Below are 19,645 nucleotides of genomic sequence, written 5' to 3'. Positions count from 1 at the left end.
GATATAGAGACCACCTCCGGGAAGACCTCGCTCCAATCCTTCCAGGTTGGTGCTCTGGCCATAGGGGAGGGGCCCCCTGATGATGTTCCAGGGCCCCGTGTCCCGATTCATCGACCTGGGAGTCTCGGCTCGACCTCTTCACTGACCAATTGGCCTTAGGTCCTCTGGTAAGTCGACTCCTGTTTTCTGGTGGCACCTTCTGGGTATTGGAGGTCTGACGAGACGCCAATACAGTCTCCGTTCCATTTGAGCATGACGGCGTTAGGACGGGAGACTCTGGTCTGGTTAAAGAAAGGCCTGTCCTGGATGTACTGGTTTCTGTTCCTGTCTCGTGGCCACTTTCTGATGCACCGTCTGCATCCATAATCCTGGGAGGTAAACTCTTCTCCCTGTGCTGCCTGTTTGTCTCCTTTATTCCCTTGTCTCTGGAGTCTCTGTCCCTTCCCTGAGCATGGGCTCTGCTCAGTCTAAGGGACACCTTTTCAATGTATGTTCAAAATTTTCTCTCTTTTAAATCTAAAAAGATTGCTGCCTTAACAATTGCCTTGTAACTTGCCAACGTTTTGTGACTTGGTTTTTACAGATCTGGATGAAAAATAACAATGGGTGATCAGCCCTGATGTGGATTTTTCAATCTCTGGTTTACATCATTAATTTCTAGCTGGAGTTTTATAAACAAAGTAAAATTCCATGTAAATGTAATTTTGACCCTAACTCAGATAAAGGTATGATACAATATCAACATGTTAAGTCACTGAGGTGTAACTGCTAAATATAAATTGGGTAAAGGTAAATGAGATAAATGTGTCTAACAAAAATGTCTTCATTAGAGTCCATATATAAAAAATAATTCAAAACTACTTAAAAGTAACTAAGGTTAAAATTTGATGTGTTATCTTATTCTAAAAAAGTTGTCTTAATTTACAAATTTTTAAAAAATTATTTACTGAATTCAGGACTTATATTAAAATAAAAAGGCCACAAGTATAAAACTGTTCTTGGTAAGAAAAAAAAACAGGTTTCAATTGTAAAAAGAGGTTTTAAATTTAAGTTGTAAAAAGTGTAAAAAGGTCACAAAAGGTAATAAAATTTTCTAAATACAAAAACTATTAATTAAAATATTCTTTTAGTATTTTTTTATTTAATTGGTGACTCTGCCATTTTCTAGCTGGATCCAGTAAGCTCTCTTCTTTTTCCTGGTTCTGACTCTGTTACAGTTGTTCCAAGTTATGAAATGAGTCCATGGTCTATCTTGTATTTAAGGATTTTATTTCCCATTTTATTGACAAAGAAACATCAATTTTGTATCCTATTGGTGTTCTGCCTCTCTTTTAATTCTGATAGTTTAAAAACAGCTATGTTTTTATTAAAAAATATGGTTTAAATATATACTCATTCTAAAACATTTAAATGTTCACTTTGTAACAAAATCAGGTCTACTCATACAAATGTGCAAAAGTTACAAATGTCTAATAATTTTGCTGTGTTATCAGTCACGATGGCTATCTTAATAAAAGGAGGCCCAAAGAACTAAAAAGAAATAAATTATTAATAAAATCTTACAGGTACTTTCTAAAATAGTGTGTAAAGTAAACAAGTGCCTCTTCTTGTTGTCTAGTAAGTTTTATAATTTTAACCATGACCACTTAAAGCCTTTTGTCAGTCACAGTTACTACTCATAAAAATTAAAACATTGTTGGTTGTGTGTTTAAATGTGTTCTCTTTTAGGTTTCAAAGGACTTCTTTTTCCTACCTTTATTATATTCAGTACTTTAGTATGGCTCTACAAATAGATAAAGCCAAAGTTTAACAGGTTCCAACTAAAAAAAGTATGGTTAACTCAGGTTACTAAAAACAAAAAGCAATTCTAATTAATTGGTAATAAAAAACAGTTAAAGATGTTAAAAAGCTGTTACTAAGACTACTTTATTGTTCTATCCTGTAATATATGCTACATGTTATTTGTGTGTACATATTGTATGTCTACATAAATAATTTATTAATAGCTAAGATTGCTCATAAATTTAAACTACTAGGTTAACCCAAAATACATTTTTGACCTAAATAAATCTCTGTCTCAGGTGTTTTAAACTTGGTGTTTCAGAGAAATCAAAAATTTTTAAAGTCATTGACATGTTTATGCTTGGGTTGGCTCGTCAAATAAGTTACTCTTATAATTTAAAAAAAGACTTTAAACTTTTTGGTAAATACTTTCATAAGTTGTTATTTAACAATTAAAATTACTTACTAATATTAAATTATTAACAGTAAGTAATCTAAAAAGCCTGTATTCTCTTCAAGATGAGAAACTGATTCTATTTTGAATTCTCCATCAGGACATACAGTTTGATCTTCAAAACTTATTAAAGTAATGGCTAACATTTTTCATTGTGCCTGGCCACAAAATAAACTGCTAGATTTATTTTGCTATGAATACAGTAAACAGGCAAAACCTCCCTTTTCAAACCAAACTAATGTAGAAATGCTAATTGGTTAAAATGGTTTGGATGAAGTGGTCTTCATGTTTGATCTTATACATGCCTGTGACAACACATTTCTAGCCCAGGCCACCAAAGCTTAGTGATCGGATTGAGCACCCCCTTGGCTAACATCCTAAAGCCTCTGTCGTCTACTTTAACAAGGACAGGAAAAAGGAGTGAGCTGGACAACAGGAGCAACCTAAGGACAGGTGACAGCCAATTAATAACAGCTGTACACAGCGATCTGCCATCAAGGAGACCCAACAGGCCAGTCCACCTTAAATGGCATTGGTTTTCGATGTGGAAAGCCAGGGCTTTGGACAGACAGCAGTCACGACAGAAGCCAGCCTCTAGAGAGCTCCAGCAGCTCTGCCAGCTGAGAGCTGGGTCACTAGAAACGGAACTGCCCTGGAGTCGAAGGACTCCTAGGTCAGAGCCGCAGACCTTGTTGGCTCTAAGCTGAAAAGCCCTTCACTCTGCTCAGCTTCCAAAGTAACCACCGCCATCAGGGGGACAGCCCAGGGTCAGTAACATTGTAGACAAAGTTATAGATTTGCTTTCAGAGATTCTGCCTATTCCATACTGACCTCCTATTCAGTCCTGCTGTGCTCGCAGGCCAGCTAGGAACTGGGAGTCAAGAGGGTGCCTGCCCTAAGGAGGTTCACACCTCCTTTATGATGAGTCTTCCTGTACCCCATGTAATTAATAATGACCCTGTCCTTTGTTTTAGATCCCGTGTATTTAATCTGCTTGTTAGATTTGTTTTCTCCAGGTTTAAAGCAGTACAACTCTTGATGGCCATGCGCATGAAATCTTGGATGGAAGCAGTTTCTACAAGCTGCCACTGCAGCCTCCTCAAAGACCACCTCCTGTTGGAACCCTGTTTCGACTGCCACTCCCTACTCCACACCCTAAGGGGCCCCCAGGACAACGACCCCCTGTCAGCAGGAAGTAGCCAAAATGAGATCGACGCCTTGGGTCCCTACAATAGTAGGGTGTGGATTTAAAGAAGGGGAGGACTGAGGCTCTCTGGTTGGGCTAAGTGTCTGTGGGCCTCTCAGGCTTTAACAAAATGTCTTGTATATACAGACTGTAAGTTGTAAAGAAAAGATTTACTCTGACACCTGATCCCAACTCTTCCCACTGTGATATTCTGTACCCAAAACTAGCAATAGGGGGCTGGGTCCACCAAAGCAAGCATCAGCTCTTAGCACCTCCCATTCCAGTTGTCACCAAAAGGCCCCGGGTTACTTCTGGTCCTAGTTGGGTTCAGTGTGGAAGGCACTGCTGCCCTCAGCACAGCATCCTTGGTTCTGGGTGAGCTAAGTACTTCCCAGATGCCAACATCAGCCAGCACCAAATCTGTTACCTATTACTCTACTGTGAATATCCTTCCTAATCCATATAATGTAACTAAATCAAGGATTTGATTAGTCTCAAAAGAAAAAGGGGGGAATGAAGTGGCACCTTGACAGAAGAGACTCCATTTTGGAGCACTTAAGACTCCATTCTGGGAAAGCACCCCCCCCCCACTGTGAGACTCTGGTCTGAAACTATGATCTAAAACAGTAGAACAATAGCAGTCCACTACCTCACACTTGGCAGAGCATAGGAACCCCCTAGCGTAATTGTTCAAGCTTGAAAGAAGAAAGGTTGCACCTGGGTTAATGATACAAATGTAATTTGTCTATGTCCTACATATAATTAAAACCAATACCTGGATTAATGTCAGGATTATAAGATTGTAACTGGTATTGTCAAGATTATAATTGATACTAGTTTCGCATAGGTGTTAGGTCGGCTTGAACCCGGTAAACGTGTATTCCCCCTGTTCCTAGCAACCATGAATTCCCCTCCCGATATTGTGGTTTTTGCCTTTATAAACCCTGTTGGTTTAAGCTTCAGGGTCGAGAGTTCTTTAGGGAATGTGCCCACTCTCCATCACTGGCAAATAAAGGACCATCAAATTTTATTAATGTGTGGAGCTCCTTTGTTCATACTCGCTCAGGAACAACAATGCACTTGCCTAATGAAAAGACTTTGCTTTTCTCCAAAACCATTTTTACTGTGATTTTCTCGGTCCATTGCATATGAACTCCACACGATTTTCTCAGGATATGACTGGATGAAACCGGAAATATCCAGTTTTGTTTTGGCTAACTCAATCCCAGATATTGCTACAGCCTCTGAGTTTGTGTTTTCCTGATATTATCGATGGACTTTTTTGTTTTGAATGTTTTTTATCGGAGAACATTTAATTTTGTGCTTGGAAACACTAACTGGTTCCACATGGAGACACCAGCTCTACACATTCGTATTTTCTAGGGAGAAAGCTAGAGGAACTACGGCAAACAAATATGATATTTCTGTTTGTCTAGATGACATTTCATGCACTTGCCTAATGAAAACACTTTGCTTTTCTCCAATACCATTTTTACTGTGATTTTCTTAGTCCATTGCATATGAATTCCACACCACTTTGTCCGGATATAACTGGATGAAAACAGAAATATCCGGGTATGTTTTGGCTAACTCAATCCCATATATTGCTACAGGCTCTATGTTTCTGTTTTCCCGATATTATCGATGGACTTTATTGTTTTGAATGTTTTTATCAGGGAACATTTTAATTTGAGCTTAGATACAGTAACTGGTTCATCATGGGGACACCAGTTGTACACATTCGTATTTTCTAGGGAGAAAGCTAGAGTAACTGCGGCAAACAAACATGATATTTCTGTGTGTATAGATGACATTTTATGCACTTGCCTAAAGAAAAGACTTTGCTTTTCTCCAAAACCATTTTTACTGTGATTTTCTCGGTCCGTTGCATACGAATTCCACACCACTTTGTCCGGATATAACTGGATGAAAACAGAAATATCCGGTTGTGTTTTGGCTAAATCAATCGCAGATATTGCTACAGCCTCTGTGTTTGTGTTTTCCGGATATTATTTACAAACTTTATTGTTTTGAATGTTTTTATCAGGGAACATTTAATTTTGTACCGTTGAAACACTAATGAGTTCATCATGGAGACACCAGCTTTACTCATTCGTATTTTCTAGGGAGAAAGCTAGAAGAACTACGGCAAACAAACATGACACTTCTGTTTGTATCGATGACATTTTATGCACTTCCCTATCAAAAAGACTTTGCTTTTCTCCAAAACAATTTCTACTGTGATTTTCTCGGTCCATTACATATGAATTCCACACCACTTTGTCCAGATATGACTGGATGCAAACAGAAATATCCGGTTCTGTTTTGGCTAACTCAATCCCAGATATTGCTACAGCTTCTGTGTTTGTGTTTTCCTGATATTATGCACGGACTTTATTGTTTTGAATGTTTTTTATCGGGGAACATTTAATTTTGTGCTTGGAAACACTAATTGGTTCCACATGGAGACACCAGCTCTACTCTTTTGTATATTCTAGGGAGAAAGTTACAGGAACTGCGGCAAACAAACATGATATTTCTGTTTGTATAGATGACATTTTATGCACTTCCCTAATGAAAAGACTTTGCTTTTATCCAAAACCATTTTTACTGTGAATTTTTGGTTCATTGCATACAAATTCCACACCACTTTGTCCGGATATGTGTGGATGAAACCAGAAATATCCGGTTTTGTTTTCGCTAACTCAATCCGAAATATTGTGAATGCTTCTGTGTTTGTGTTTTCTGGATATTATCAACGGACTTTATTTTTTTGAAAGTTTTTTATCGGGGATTATTTTACTTTGAGCTTGGACACAGTAATTGGTTCCACATGAAGACACTTGCTCTACACATTCTTATTTTCTAGGGAGAAACCTAGAGGACTGCCGCAAACAAACATGATATTTCGGTTTGTATAGATGACATTTTATGCACTTGCCTAGCGAAAAGACTTTGCTTTTCTCCAAAACCATTTTTAGTGTGATTTTCTCGGTCCATTGCATCCGAATTCCAAATGGCTTTTTCCAGATATGACTGGATGAAACCAGAAATATCCGTTTGTGTTTTGGCTAACTCAATCGGAAATATTTTGAAAGACACTTTTTTTGTTGTTTCTGGATATTATCGATGGACTTTATTGTTTTCAATAATTTTATCAGGGAACATTTCATTTTGAACCTTTGAAGCACTCATTGGTTCCACATTTAAACACCAGCTCTACACATTCGTATTTTCTAGGGAGAAAGCTAGAGGAACTGCGGCAAACGAACATGATACTTCTGTTTGTATCGATCACATTTTATGTACTTGCCTAAGAAAAAGACTTTGCTTTTCTCCAAAAACATTTTTACTGTGAATATCTCAGTCCATTGCATTCGAATTCCACACCAGTTTGTCCGGATATGACTGGATGAAACCGGAAATATCCGGTTTTGTTTTGGCTTACTCAATCCCAGATATTGCTACACCTTCCGTGTTTCTGTATGCTGATATTATCCATGGACTTTATTGTTTTGAATGTTTTTTATCAGGGAACATTTTATTTTGATCTTGGAAACACTAGTAGGTTCCACATGGAAACACCAGCTCTACACATTCCTATTTTCTAGGGAGAAAGCTAGAGGACCTGCGGCAAACAATCATGATATTTCTGTTTGTATAGATCACATTTTATGCACTTGCCTAACGAAAAGCCTTTGCTTTTCTTCAAAACCATTTTTACTGTGAATTTCTTGGCCATTGTATATGAATTCCAGACCACTTTTTGCGGATATGACTGGATGAAACCGGAAAAATCCGGTTTTGTTTTGGCTAACTCAATCCCAGATATTGCTACAGCCTCCGTGTTTGTGTTTTCTGGATATTATCCATGGACTTCATTCTTTTGAATGTTTTTTATAAGGGAACATTTAATTTTGTGCTTGGAATCACTAATTGGTTCCACATGGACACACCAGCTCTACATATTCGTATTTTCTAGGGAGAAAGCTAGAGGAACTGCGACAAAAAATGATATTTCTGTTTGTATAGATGACATTTTATGCATTGCCTAACGAAAAGACTTTGCTTTTCTCCAAAACCATTTTTACTGTGATTTTCTCAGTCCACTGCATACGAATTCCACACCAGTTTCTCCGGATATGACTGGATGAAACCGGAAATTTTTTTTGTTTTTTTTTTTTTGCTAACTCAATCCGAATTATTGTGAAAGCCTCTGTATTTTTTTTTTTCTGGATATTATCAACAGACATAATTTTTGAAAGTTTTTTATCGAGGAACATTTTATTTTGAGCTTGGATACAGTAATTGGTTCCACATGGAGAAATCAGCTCTACACATTCGTATTTTCTAGGGAGAAAGCTAGAGGAACTGCGGCAAACAAACATGATATTTCTGTTTGTATAGATGACATTTTATGCACTTGCCTAACGAAAAGACTTTGCTATTCTCCAAAACCATTTTTACTGTGATTTTCTCGGTCCATTGCATACGAATTCCAAACGACTTTTTCAAGATATGACTGGATGAAACCTGAAATATCCGGTTGTGTTTTGGCTAAGTCAATCCGAAATATTGTGAAAGCCTCTGTGTTTGTGTTTTCTGGATATTATGGATGGACTTTATTGTTTTGAATATTTTTATCAGGGAACATTTCATTTTGTACCATAGAAACACTAATTGGTTCTTCAAGGGTACACCAGCTCTACACATTCGTATTTTCTAGGGAGATAGCTAGAGGAACTAGGCAAACAAACATTATATTTCTGTTTGTATAAATGACATTTTATGCACTTGCCTAACGAAAAGACTGCTTTTCTACAAAACCATTTTTACTTGTTTTTCTCAGTCCATTGCAAACAAATTCCATACCAGTTTGTCCGGATATGACTGGATGAAACCAGAAATATCCGGTTGTGATTTGGCTAACTCAATCCCTGATATTGCTAAAGATTCTGTGTTTGTGTATTCCTGATATGATCCACGGACTTAATTGATTTGAATGTTTTTTATCCGGGAATATTTAATTTTGTCCTTGGAATCACTACTTGGTTCCACATGGAGACACCAGCTCTACACATTCATATTTTCTAGAGAGAAAGCTAGAGGAACTGTGGCAAACAAACATGATATTTCTGTTTGTATAGATGACATTTTATGCACTTGCCTAACGAAAAGACTTTGCTTTTCTCCAAAACCATTTTTCTGCCAATTTCTCGGTACAGTTCATATGAATTCCACACAAGTTTGTCTGGATATTTCTGGATGAATACACAAATTCCACAGCAGTTTGTCCGGATATGAGTGGATCAAACCGCAAATATCCAGTTTTTTTTTTTTTGCTAACTCAATCCCAGATATTGCTACAGCCTCTGTGTTTGTGCATTCCTTATATTATCTACTGACTTTATTTTTTTGAATGTTTTATCAGGGAAAATTTCATTTTGTAGCATTGAAACACCGATTGGTTCATCATGGGGACACCAGCTTACACATTCGTATTTTCTAGGTAGAAAGGTATTAAACTATGCAAACAAACATGATATTTCTGTTTGTATAGATGACATTTTATGCACTTGCCTAACGAAAAGACTTTGCTTTTCTCCAAAACCATTTGTACTGTGATTTACTGTGATTTCTACTTACTGTATACTTGGCTGATGGCAAAGTGAATCTAGCTATGATATTATTATTTAAGTTCTTATTTTGGCTATGCTATTACAGAAAAATGTTAGCCATCTCTTTTATAAGGTCTAAAGATTAAATTGTGCGTACTACAGATTCCTTCATAATAGAATTAGTTTCCTACCTTGAAGAGAATAGAGAAATGAAAGAACAAGTTGGGCTTAGAATAGAGAAATGAGGGAGCAAGTCCTAGGTCGCTTGCTGACAATAGCAATATTACATGAATACTTAGCAAACCGTTTCAACTATTAGATAACAACTTAAGAAAACATTTACCAGAAGGTCCAATGCCTTCTATAAATTTTAAGAATCATGTATTTGAAAACACCTCTTAAATATCTACCATGGTGTAGTTTGTTTAGCCAGTAAACTTAAGCACAACCATCTAAAATGTTTTTAGTTTCTTTATACCAACAAGTTTAAAATATATGATACACAGATTCAGGTCACACCAATTAAAATGTATCTTTGATTGATTTTAGCAGCTTAAATTTATGGACAATCTTATCTATAATCCATTTAAAATAAAACTCTTAATAAAATTTCCCCATGTGGACATACAATATGTACACACATATAACATAGCATAATAGACCAATATAGCAATTTTAATAATAGCTTTTAAAATCTTTAACTCTTTTTCTAGATTGCCAATGGATTTGAATTGCTTTTTGTTTTTAGTAACCTCAGTTAACCATACTTTCTCTCAGTTGGTACTGTTAATACATTATTGGCTTCATCTGTTTACAGAGCCATCCCAAAGTACTGAATACAATAAAAGTAGCTGGAAAAAGTCCACAGGAACCTATAGGAGGACAGCCAAACACAGAACCAACAATGCTTTAGTTTTATGAGCAGCACATCATATATAACTGTGGATGACAAAAGACTTTAAGTTGCCATGTTTAAAATTATAAACTCATCAACCAACAAGAGGCACTTGCTTACTTCACAGTATTTTTGAAAGCACCTGTAGGATTTGACAAGTATTTAACCCTTTAGGCCTCTGGGGCTTTCTCATTAAGACAACTATCATGTCTACTAACACAAGATCATTAGACTTTTTAATTCTCAAACATTTGTATTAATAGCATTTTCCATTATAGAAACTTAAAGTCTGGTACTACATCACATCTTGACAGTCCTTCTAATATAATCCAAATAGCCTGCTTAGTTGGTGTCTCTAGAAGATGAGAGACATATGTCCTTCCATTTTTTCAGTTGGGCCCAAACTCCAAAAACCAAAGTCCAGGATTTACTGGAAATTTTAGAGACCAGATTGTTTGAAACTTTGATTTTTTGAATGCCTGTCAAGAATGCCAAGAAGGCTCAAAATCCAAAATATCTGGTTGAAATAAGATTCCTTAAAAGCATGACATAACATAGACCAAATTTGATCATTGTTACAAGGTGATTATTCAAATCTTTGAAAATAAGCACATATTTACATAACCAACAGGAGTGTCAAATTGTTAAGTCAGCAACAGGAGTCACTGTGTACTTACACCCCATGTGGGATCTGTCCCTAATGTATCACCTAAAGCCAAGTGATGCTATGACTGGTACTGAAACAGTATTTTTATAGTTTGTGTTTCTGTGTGGGCACAGACTGATGAGGTCTTTTCTAATTATATACTGAAGTGATCTTCTGTATATAAAGAGAATTGGAAATGAAAAAAAAAACAACCTGGTGTTAAAATGGAAATGGCATAGAAAATTAATTAATTTGAAAAAAAAATTATGTAGGATCTCTGTCTTTAATGTGCTGTACATTCCTATTTAATGCTATAATTAGTAATCCAATGGTAGTTTTTCACTTGATGTTGCTATATGGGCAAAATGTTGAAATCTTTACCTAATATATACTAAACTGATCTTCTGTATACAAAGAGAATTGAAAATGAATCTTTACATGAATGGAAGGGGAGAGGGAGCGGGAGGGGGGAGGGTTGCGGGCGGGAGGGGAGCTATGGGAGGGGGGAAGCCATTGTAACCCATGAGCTATACTTTGGAAATTTATATTCATTAAATAAAAGTTTAATAAAAAATAAAAAAATAAAAATTCAGCTGTTTTTGAAAAATTAGAATTTAACAGACATCAAGAGCACATAATAGATTACTTTAACACATTGCTTTAACAGAGCATCAGAGTTTAATTCTATGTCAAAGAGAAACTGAGCTTCCTGTGATCTTTTGCTGTGAGGTTTCCTTCCTTTACCTTCTTTCATATTGGTGACCGTGTTTCTGTGTTTCTGTGTGTAACACATCTTTAAGCATCTTTTGCAGGGCAGGATGAGTGGCAACAAATTCTTTCAGTTTCTGTTTGCTATGAAAAGTCTTAATTTCACCTTCATTCACAAGGAGCTGGTGACCATTATCCCGAACTTCAGCCTGGACAAGATCTACCTCATCGGGGGGGACCTGGGGCCGTTCCACCCCGGCCTGCCCGTGGACGTGCCGCTGTGGCTGGCGCTGAACCTGAAGCAGAGACAGAAGTGCCGCCTGCTGGCCCCCGCCTGGATGGACGCGGAGAAGTTGGAGAAGATGCGGGATCATGAACGAAAGGAAGAAACGTTTACCCCCATGCCCAGCCCTTACTACATGGAGCTCACCACACTCCTGCTGAATCATGCCTCGGACAACATCCCGAAAGCAGATGAGATCCGGACCCTGGTCAAGGACATGTGGGACACGCGAATAGCCAAGCTCCGGGTGTCTGCCGACAGCTTTGTGAGACAGCAGGAGGCGCATGCCAAGCTGGATAACTTGACCTTGATGGAGATCAACACCAGCGGGGCGTTCCTCACTCAGGCGCTCAACCACATGTACAAGCTCCGCACCAACCTGCAGCCTTCGGAGAGTGCGCAGTCGCAGGACTTCTAGGGAAGGCCTGGGGCGTCGCGGGTCTCGCGTGTGGTGCTGGGGGCTTTGGGCTCCTGTGTGCTCGGCCCAGGACAGAGGTGCTCGCCTGTAGTTACCCAGCGCGTGGACAGCACGTAGTGACGCGAGGGGCAGCTTCCCGACACGGGTGCAGCAGCAGCAGATTAGTCACTGGTCCTCCACACTCGGCTCCCCGGGACGTTATTCCCAAACCGTCTGGAAGGTGGCTTTTCCCTTACGGAGGAAAGAACAAGGCTTCACGTGAGTGAAGTGCGAGGTCCTGCGGGGCACTGTCCCAGAGGTAGGTAGCCACTGCTAGACGTGGCCACGGCAGGAATGGACGCGCGGCCGAGGGCGCTCTGCTCGATCCTCGCTTCTTGGGCTGAATCTGTGATTTCCAAAAAGAGGCTGCAGGTGGAGTGGCGAGCGATGCTGGCCACTGTTTGTCACTTAGGCCCTGATGCACAATAAAAGTGAGACTAAGCCAAAAAAAAAAAAAAAAAAAAAACTGGGCTGGCAGTTTTTCTCTCTTAGTACCTGGGCTATGTCTTGCCATTCCCTTCTAGCTTGTAGGGTTTCTGATGCGAAATCAGCTGTGAGTCTAATTGGAGATCCTCTAAGAGTAATCTGACGTTTCTCTCTTGCACATTTTAGGATCTTTTCTTTATGTTTCACTGTGATGAGTTTGATTACAACATGTCGTGGTGAGGATCTCTTTTGGTCATGTTTATTAGGGGTTCTATAAGCTTCCTGTACTAAGATGCCTCTGTCCTTCTCCAAACCTGGGAAATTTTCTGCTAGTATCTCACTGAAAATGCCTTCTAATCCTTTCTCCCTCTCCATGCCTTCAGGAACTCCTAGAACCCGAATGTTGGGTTTTTTAATAGTATCCTGTAGATTCCTGACAATATTATTTAGATTTCTGATTTCTTCTTCTTTTCTTTGGTTTGCCTGTTTCCTTTCCTGTTCTCCGTCTTCTAAGTCTGATATTCTCTCTTGTGCTTCGCCCATTCTGTTTTTTTAAGGCTCTCTAATGTGTTTGTCATTTGATCTATTGAATTCTTCATTTCATTATGATTTCTAGTCACTATCACAGTTTCTTGTTCCACTAGTTGTTTCATTTCATTTTGATTCCTCCTTAATATTTCACTTTCATGAGAGAGATTTTCTATCTTGTCCATTAAGGATTTCTGTAGTTCAAGAATTTGTTTTTGAGAACTTCTTAATGTTCTTATCAATTTTTTGAGATCTAATTCTTGCATTTCTTTGATCTCAAGATCTTCATAATCTTGAATTGGGGTGCCTTTTTCATTTGGGGGCATCATAGTGTCTTCCTTGTTCTTGTTAGCTTTGTTTTTGTGTTTGTTGTTTGGCATGTTGGAGATATTTGGTTTCTTCACTGTGGTGTTTTTTCTTGTTACACTATGGCTCTATATTAAGTGGACTGTCTGCTTTCAGTGGAGTCTTAGAGGCTTGAGATGAGTGTGGACTGAGAGCTGTGTTTGGTTCCTCAGGGTTGAGGGTGTGTCAAAGATGACACTCCCAGGTTAGGTGTGGTAAATGTCTCTTTCTTTATTGATTCAAAAGGGAAGTAATTCTGCACAGCTGAACGTAACTGGAGGTAGTTAGCAGGCAAATGATATACCCACAGGAGCCAGAGATCGGAAGCTCTTTCCCAAGGACCACACAGGAAATCTGTGCTGCCCTCAGTGTGGGCTCCAATTCTCCTGCAGTCTCCCACTGGGTTGCCAAGTTAGATGCTAATCTCCTGTTATTTCACCCCTCCCCCCAGAGTCAGGTGTTTCTGCTAGGCTCAGGGCTGGTGCAGACCTGAGGTCGCCCTGCTTATGACGTATGTCCAAAATGGCGCCTGCTCTGTCTTGCTCACCTTTGAGAGGTGAGCAGAGAGAGAGAAACTTGTGTCCGTATCGGTCACTTTTTTATTTTTTTCCTCTCTCTCTTCTAGTTAGCCTGGTGAATTTTTCCCCACGAATTTTCAAGCCTCGTTCCCTCTAGCCTCCTCTTTCCACTTGCCCGCTGGTGTCTTTGGCTATTGAGGTTCAGCTCACATCACGTTCCAGCGATGGTGTGTTGAGTCTGCCGCTGGTGTCCCAAACTTGGGCTCCGACGCTCTCCACGCAGGTCCACTGTGAATCACTAGTTCTGGAACTGTTTCCTCTGCTGTTTCATCCCAAACTCTTCCTTGACCCTGCAGTATCTCCATTTATATTAAACTGTCTCTCCCCCGGACTAATTGTGTGCTCCCTACCTATTCCGCCATCTTGCCGGTCTCCTAATTTCCTCTCCGAACTTTATTCTTTAGAATGTTTTTTATTGGGGAACAGTTTATTTTGAGCTTGTATACAGTAATTGGTTCCACATGGAGACACCAGCTGAACATATTCGTATTTACTAGGGAGAAAGCTAGAGGAACTGCAGCAAACAAACATGATATTTCTGTTTGTATAGATGACATTTTATGCACTTGCCTAACGAAAAGACTTTGCTTTTCTCCAAAACCATTTTTACTGTGATTTTCTCGGTCCATTGCATATGAATTCCACAACAGTTTTTCCGGATATGACTGGATGAAACCAGAAATATTTAGTTGTGTTTTCGCTAACACAATCTGAAATATTGTGAAAGCCTATGTGTTTGTGTTTTCTGGATATTATCAATGGACTTTATTGTTTTAAATATTTTTATCAGGGAACATTTAATTTTGTACCGTAGAAACAGTAATTGGTTCATCATGGAGACACCAGCTGTACAAATTCGTATTTTCTAGGGAGAAAGCTACAGGAACTGTGGCAAAGAAACATGATACTTCTGTTTGTATAGAGGACATTTTATGCACTTGCCTAACGAAAAGTTTTGCTTTTCTCCAAAACCATTTTTCTGTGATTTTCTCGGTACACTTCATACGAATTCCTAACCAGTTTGTCTGGATAAGACTGGATGAAACCGGAAATATCTGGTTTTGTTTTGGCTAACTCAATCCCAGATATTGCTACAGACTCTGTGTTTGTGTATTCCTGATATTATCCACAGACTTTATTGTTTTGAAAGTTTTTTTATCAGGGAACATGTTATTTTCATCTTGGAAACACTAATTGGTTACAAATGGAGACACCAGATCTTCACCTTCCTATTTTCTAGGGAGAAAGCTATAGGAACTGCAACAAACAAACATGATATTTCTGTTTCTATAGATGACATTTTATGCACTTGCCTAACGAAAAGACTTTGCTTTTCTCCAAAACCATTTGTACTGTGATTTTCTCAATCCATTGCATACGAATTCCACACCAGTTTTTCCCAGAGATGACTAGATGAAAACAGAAATATCCGGGTTTGTTTTGGCTAACTTAATCCGAAATATTTTGAAAGCCTCTGTGTTTGTGTTTTCTGGATATTTTCGATGGACTTTATTGTTTTGAATGTTTTTTATCAGGGAACATTTAATTTTGTGGTTGGGAACTCTAATTGTTTCCACATGGAGACAGCAGATCTACACATTCGTATTTTCTATGGAAAAGCTAGAGGAATTGTGGCGAACAAACATGATATTTCTGTTTGTATCGATGACATTTTATACACTTGCCTAATTAAAAGACTTTGCTTGTCTCCAAAACCATTTTAATGTGATTTTTTCGGTAAATAGCATATGTATTCCACACCACTTTGTCCCGATATGACTGGATGAAACCGGTAATATCCAGTTTTGTTTTGGCTAACTCAATCCCAGATATTGCTACAGACTCTGTGTTTGTGTATTCCTGATATTAACCACGGACTTTACTGTTTTGAATGTTTTTTATCAAGGGACATTTTATTTTGAGCTTGGAAACACTAATTGGTTCCACGTGGAGATACCAGCTCTACATATTCCTATTTTCTAGGGAGAAAGCTAGAGGAACTGCGACAAACAAACATGATATTACTGTTTGTATAGATGACATTTTATGCACTTGCCTAACGAAATGTCTTTCCTTTTCTCCAAAACCATTTTTACTTTGATTTTCTCTGCCCATTGCATACAAATTCCACACCAGTTTACTGGATATGACGGGATGAAACCGGAAATATCCAGTTTTGTTTTGGCTAACTCAATCCCAGATATTGCTACAGCCTCTGTGTTTGCGTATTCCCGATATTACCACGGACTTTATTGATTTGAATGTTTTTTATCAGGGAATATATAATTTTGTGCTTGGAATCAAGAATTGGTTCCACATGGAGACACCAGCTCTACACATTCTTATTTTCTAGGGAGAAACCTAGAGGAACTACGGAAAACACGCATGATATTTCTGTTTGTATAGATGACATTTTATGCACTTGCCTAACGAAAAGCCTTTGCTTTTCTCCAAAACCATTTTTCCTGTGATTTTCTCCGTCCTTTGCATACGAATTCCACACGACTTGGTCCGGATATGACTGGATGAAACCGGAAATATCCGGTTTTTTTTTGGCTAACTCATTGCGAAATATTGTGAAAGTTTCTGTGTTTGTGTTTTCTGGATATTATCGATGGACTTTATTGTTTTGAATGTTTTTATCAGGGAACTATTAATTTTGACCTTAGAAACACTAATTGGTTCATCATGGGAACACCAGCTCTACACCTTCCTATTTTCCAGGAAGAAAGCTAGAGGAACTAGCAAACCAAAATGATATTTCTGTTTGTATAGATGTCATTTCATGCACTTGCCTAACGAAAAGACTGCTTTTCTACAAAACCATCTTTACTTGGTTTTTTCAGTCCATTGCATATGAATTCCATACCTGTTTGTCCGGATACGACTGGATGAAACCAGAAATATCCAGTTGTGTTTTGGCTAAGTCAAACCGAAATATTATGAAAGCCTCTGTGTTTGTGTATTCCTGATATTATCGATGGACTTTATTGATTTAAATGTTTTTTAGCAGGGAATATTTAATTTTGTGCTTGGAATCACTAATTGGTTCCACATGGAGACACCACCTCTACACATTCGTATTTTCTAGGGAGATAGCTAGAGGAACTGCGGTAAACAAACATGATATTTCTGTTTGTAGAATGACATTTTATGCACATGCCTAACGAAAAGACTTTGCTATTCTCCAAAACCATTTTTACTGTGATTTTCTCGGTCCATTGCATAGGAATTCCACACCAGTTAGTCCGGATATGATAGGAAGAAAACGGAAATATCTGGTTTTGTTTTGGCTAACTCAATCCCAAATATTACTACAGCCTCTGTGTTTGTGTTTTCTGGATATTATCTACGGACTTTATTTTTTTGAATGATTTTTTCTCTGGGAACATTTTATTTTGAACTTAGATACACTAATTGGTTCCACTTGGAGACACCAGCTCTACATATTTGTATTTTCTAGGTAGAAAGCTAGAGGAACTGCGGCCAACAAACATCATATTTTTGTTTGCATCGATGACATTTTATTCACTTGCCTAACGAAAAGACTTTGCTTTTCTCCAAAACCATTTTTACTGTGATGTTTTCGGTCCATTGCATACGAATTCCACACCAGTTTGTCTGGATATGACTGTATGAAAACAGAAATATCCGGTTGTGTTTTCGCAAACTCAATCCGAAATATTGTGAAAGCCTCAGTGTTTGTGTTTTCTGGATATTATCGATGGACTTTATTGTTTTGAATGTTTTATCAGGGAACATTTTATTTTATACCATTGAAACACTAATTGGTTCATCATGGGAACACCAGCTCTACGTATTCGTATTTTCTAGGAGAAAGCTAGAGGAAATGTGGCAAACAAACACGATATTTCTGTTTATATAGATGACATTTTATGCACTTGCATAACGAAAAGACTTTGCTTTTCTCCAAAACCATTTTTACTGTGTATATTTCGCTCCATTGCATACGAATTCCACAGCACTTTGTCCAGATATGACTGGATGAAACCAGAAATATCCGGTTGTGTTTTGGCTAACTCGATCCCAGATATTGCTACAGCCTCTGTGATTCTGTTTAGTGGTTATTATCGATGGGCTTTATTGTTCTGAATGTTTTTATCAGGGAACATTTAATTTTGTACCGTTGAAACACTAATTGGTTCATCATGGGGACACCAGTTCTACACATTCATGTTTCCTAGGGAGAAAGCTAGAGGAACTGCAGCAAACAAACATGATATATCTGTTTTATAGATAACATTTTATGCACATGCCTAACGAAAAGACTGCTTTTCTCCAAAACCATTTTTACTTGGTTTTTTCAGTCCATTGCATACGAATTCCATACAATTTTGTACGGATATGACTGGATGAAAACAGAAATATCTGATTTTGTTTTGGCTAACTCAATTCGAAATATTGTGAAAGCCACTGTGTTTGTGTTTTTTGGATATTATCGATGGAATTTATTGTTTTGAATGTTTTTATCAGGGAACATGTCATTTTGTACCGTAGAATCACTAATTGGTTCATCATTGGGAAACCAGCTCTACACATTCGTATTTTCCAGGGAGAAAGCTAGAGGAACTCCGGCAAGCAAACATGATATTTCTGTTTGTATCAATGACATTTTATGCACTTGCCTAAGGAAAATACGTTGCATTACTCCAAAACCATTTTTAATGTGATATTCTCGGTACATTGCATACGTATTCCACACCAGTTTGTCCTGATATGACTGGATGTAACCAGAAATATCCGGATGTGTTTTGGCTAACTCAATCCCAGATATTGCTACAGCCTCTGTGTTTGTGTATTCCTGATATTATCCATGAACTTTATTGTTTTCAATGTTTTTTATCAGGGAACACTTAATTTTGTTCTTGGAACACTAATTGCTTCCACATGGATACACCAGCTCTACATATTTGTATTTTCTAGATGGAAAGCTAGAGGAACTGCACCAAACAAACATGATATTTCTGTTTGTACAGATGACATTTTATGCACTTGACTAATGAAATGACTTTGCTTTTCTCCAAAAACATTTTTACTGTGATTTTCTCGGTCCATTGCATACGAATTCCACACCAGTTTCTCCGGACATGACTGGATGAAACTAGAAATATCCGGTTGTGTTTTTGCAAACTCAATCCGAAATATTGTGAAAGACTCAGTGTTTGTGTTTTCTGGATATTATCGATGGACTTTATTGTTTTGAATGTTTTATCAGGGAGCATTTCATTTTGTAATGCTGAAACACCAACCTGTTCCACATGGATACACCAGCTCTATACATTCTTATTTTCTAGGGAGAAAGCTAGAGAAACTGCGGCAAACAAACATGATATTTCTGTTGTATCGATGACATTTTATGCATTTGCCTAACTAAAAGACTTTGCTTTTCTCCAAAACCATTTGTGCTATGATTTTTTCAGTCTATTGCATACGAATTGCACACCTGTTTGTCCGGATATAACTGGATGAAAACGGAAATATCTGGTTTTGTTTTGGATAACACAATCCCAGATATTGCTACAGCCTCTGTGTTAGTGCATTCCTGATATTATCCACAGACTTTATTTTTTTGAATGTTCTTTATCAGGGAACATTTAATTTTGTTCTTGGAAACACTAATTGGTTCCACATGGAGACACCAGCTCTACACATTCGTATTTTATAGGGAGAAAGCTAGAGGGACTGCGGCAAACAAACATGATATTCTCTTTGTATAGA

General features: G+C 38.0%; 1 protein-coding gene across 1 annotated transcript; it reads left to right on the top strand.

Moving 5' to 3' along the window:
- Window positions 1-252: 252 nt before the first annotated feature.
- LOC133754683 (DNA replication complex GINS protein PSF2-like) lies at window positions 253-12,299 on the top strand. Its single transcript, XM_062185114.1, has 3 exons — window positions 253-308; window positions 3,253-3,475; window positions 11,469-12,299. Exons 1-3 carry the CDS (start codon window positions 253-255, stop codon window positions 11,988-11,990), a joined length of 801 nt encoding a protein of 266 aa, XP_062041098.1. The 3' UTR covers window positions 11,991-12,299.
- The last annotated feature ends 7,346 nt before the right edge of the window (window positions 12,300-19,645 follow it).

The sequence above is a fragment of the Lepus europaeus genome, unplaced genomic scaffold (assembly GCF_033115175.1).
Source record: "Lepus europaeus isolate LE1 unplaced genomic scaffold, mLepTim1.pri SCAFFOLD_28, whole genome shotgun sequence".
In the NCBI taxonomy this organism is placed as follows: Eukaryota; Metazoa; Chordata; class Mammalia; order Lagomorpha; family Leporidae; genus Lepus; species Lepus europaeus.
Note: the sequence above shows the minus strand (reverse complement) of the source record. Positions and strands in the feature narration are given on the sequence as shown.

Excerpts from the sequence above, each read along its gene's own strand:
- LOC133754683 (XM_062185114.1), top strand. The coding sequence starts at position 253 with ATGACGGCGTTAGGACGGGAGACTCTGGTCTGGTTAAAGAAAGGCCTG. Across the intron at positions 309-3,252 it reads AAGAAAGGCCTGTCCTGGAT|GTTTAAAGCAGTACAACTCT; the intron begins GTACTGGTTTCT and ends TGTTTTCTCCAG. Across the intron at positions 3,476-11,468 it reads TGGGTCCCTACAATAGTAGG|GAGCTGGTGACCATTATCCC; the intron begins GTGTGGATTTAA and ends TTCATTCACAAG.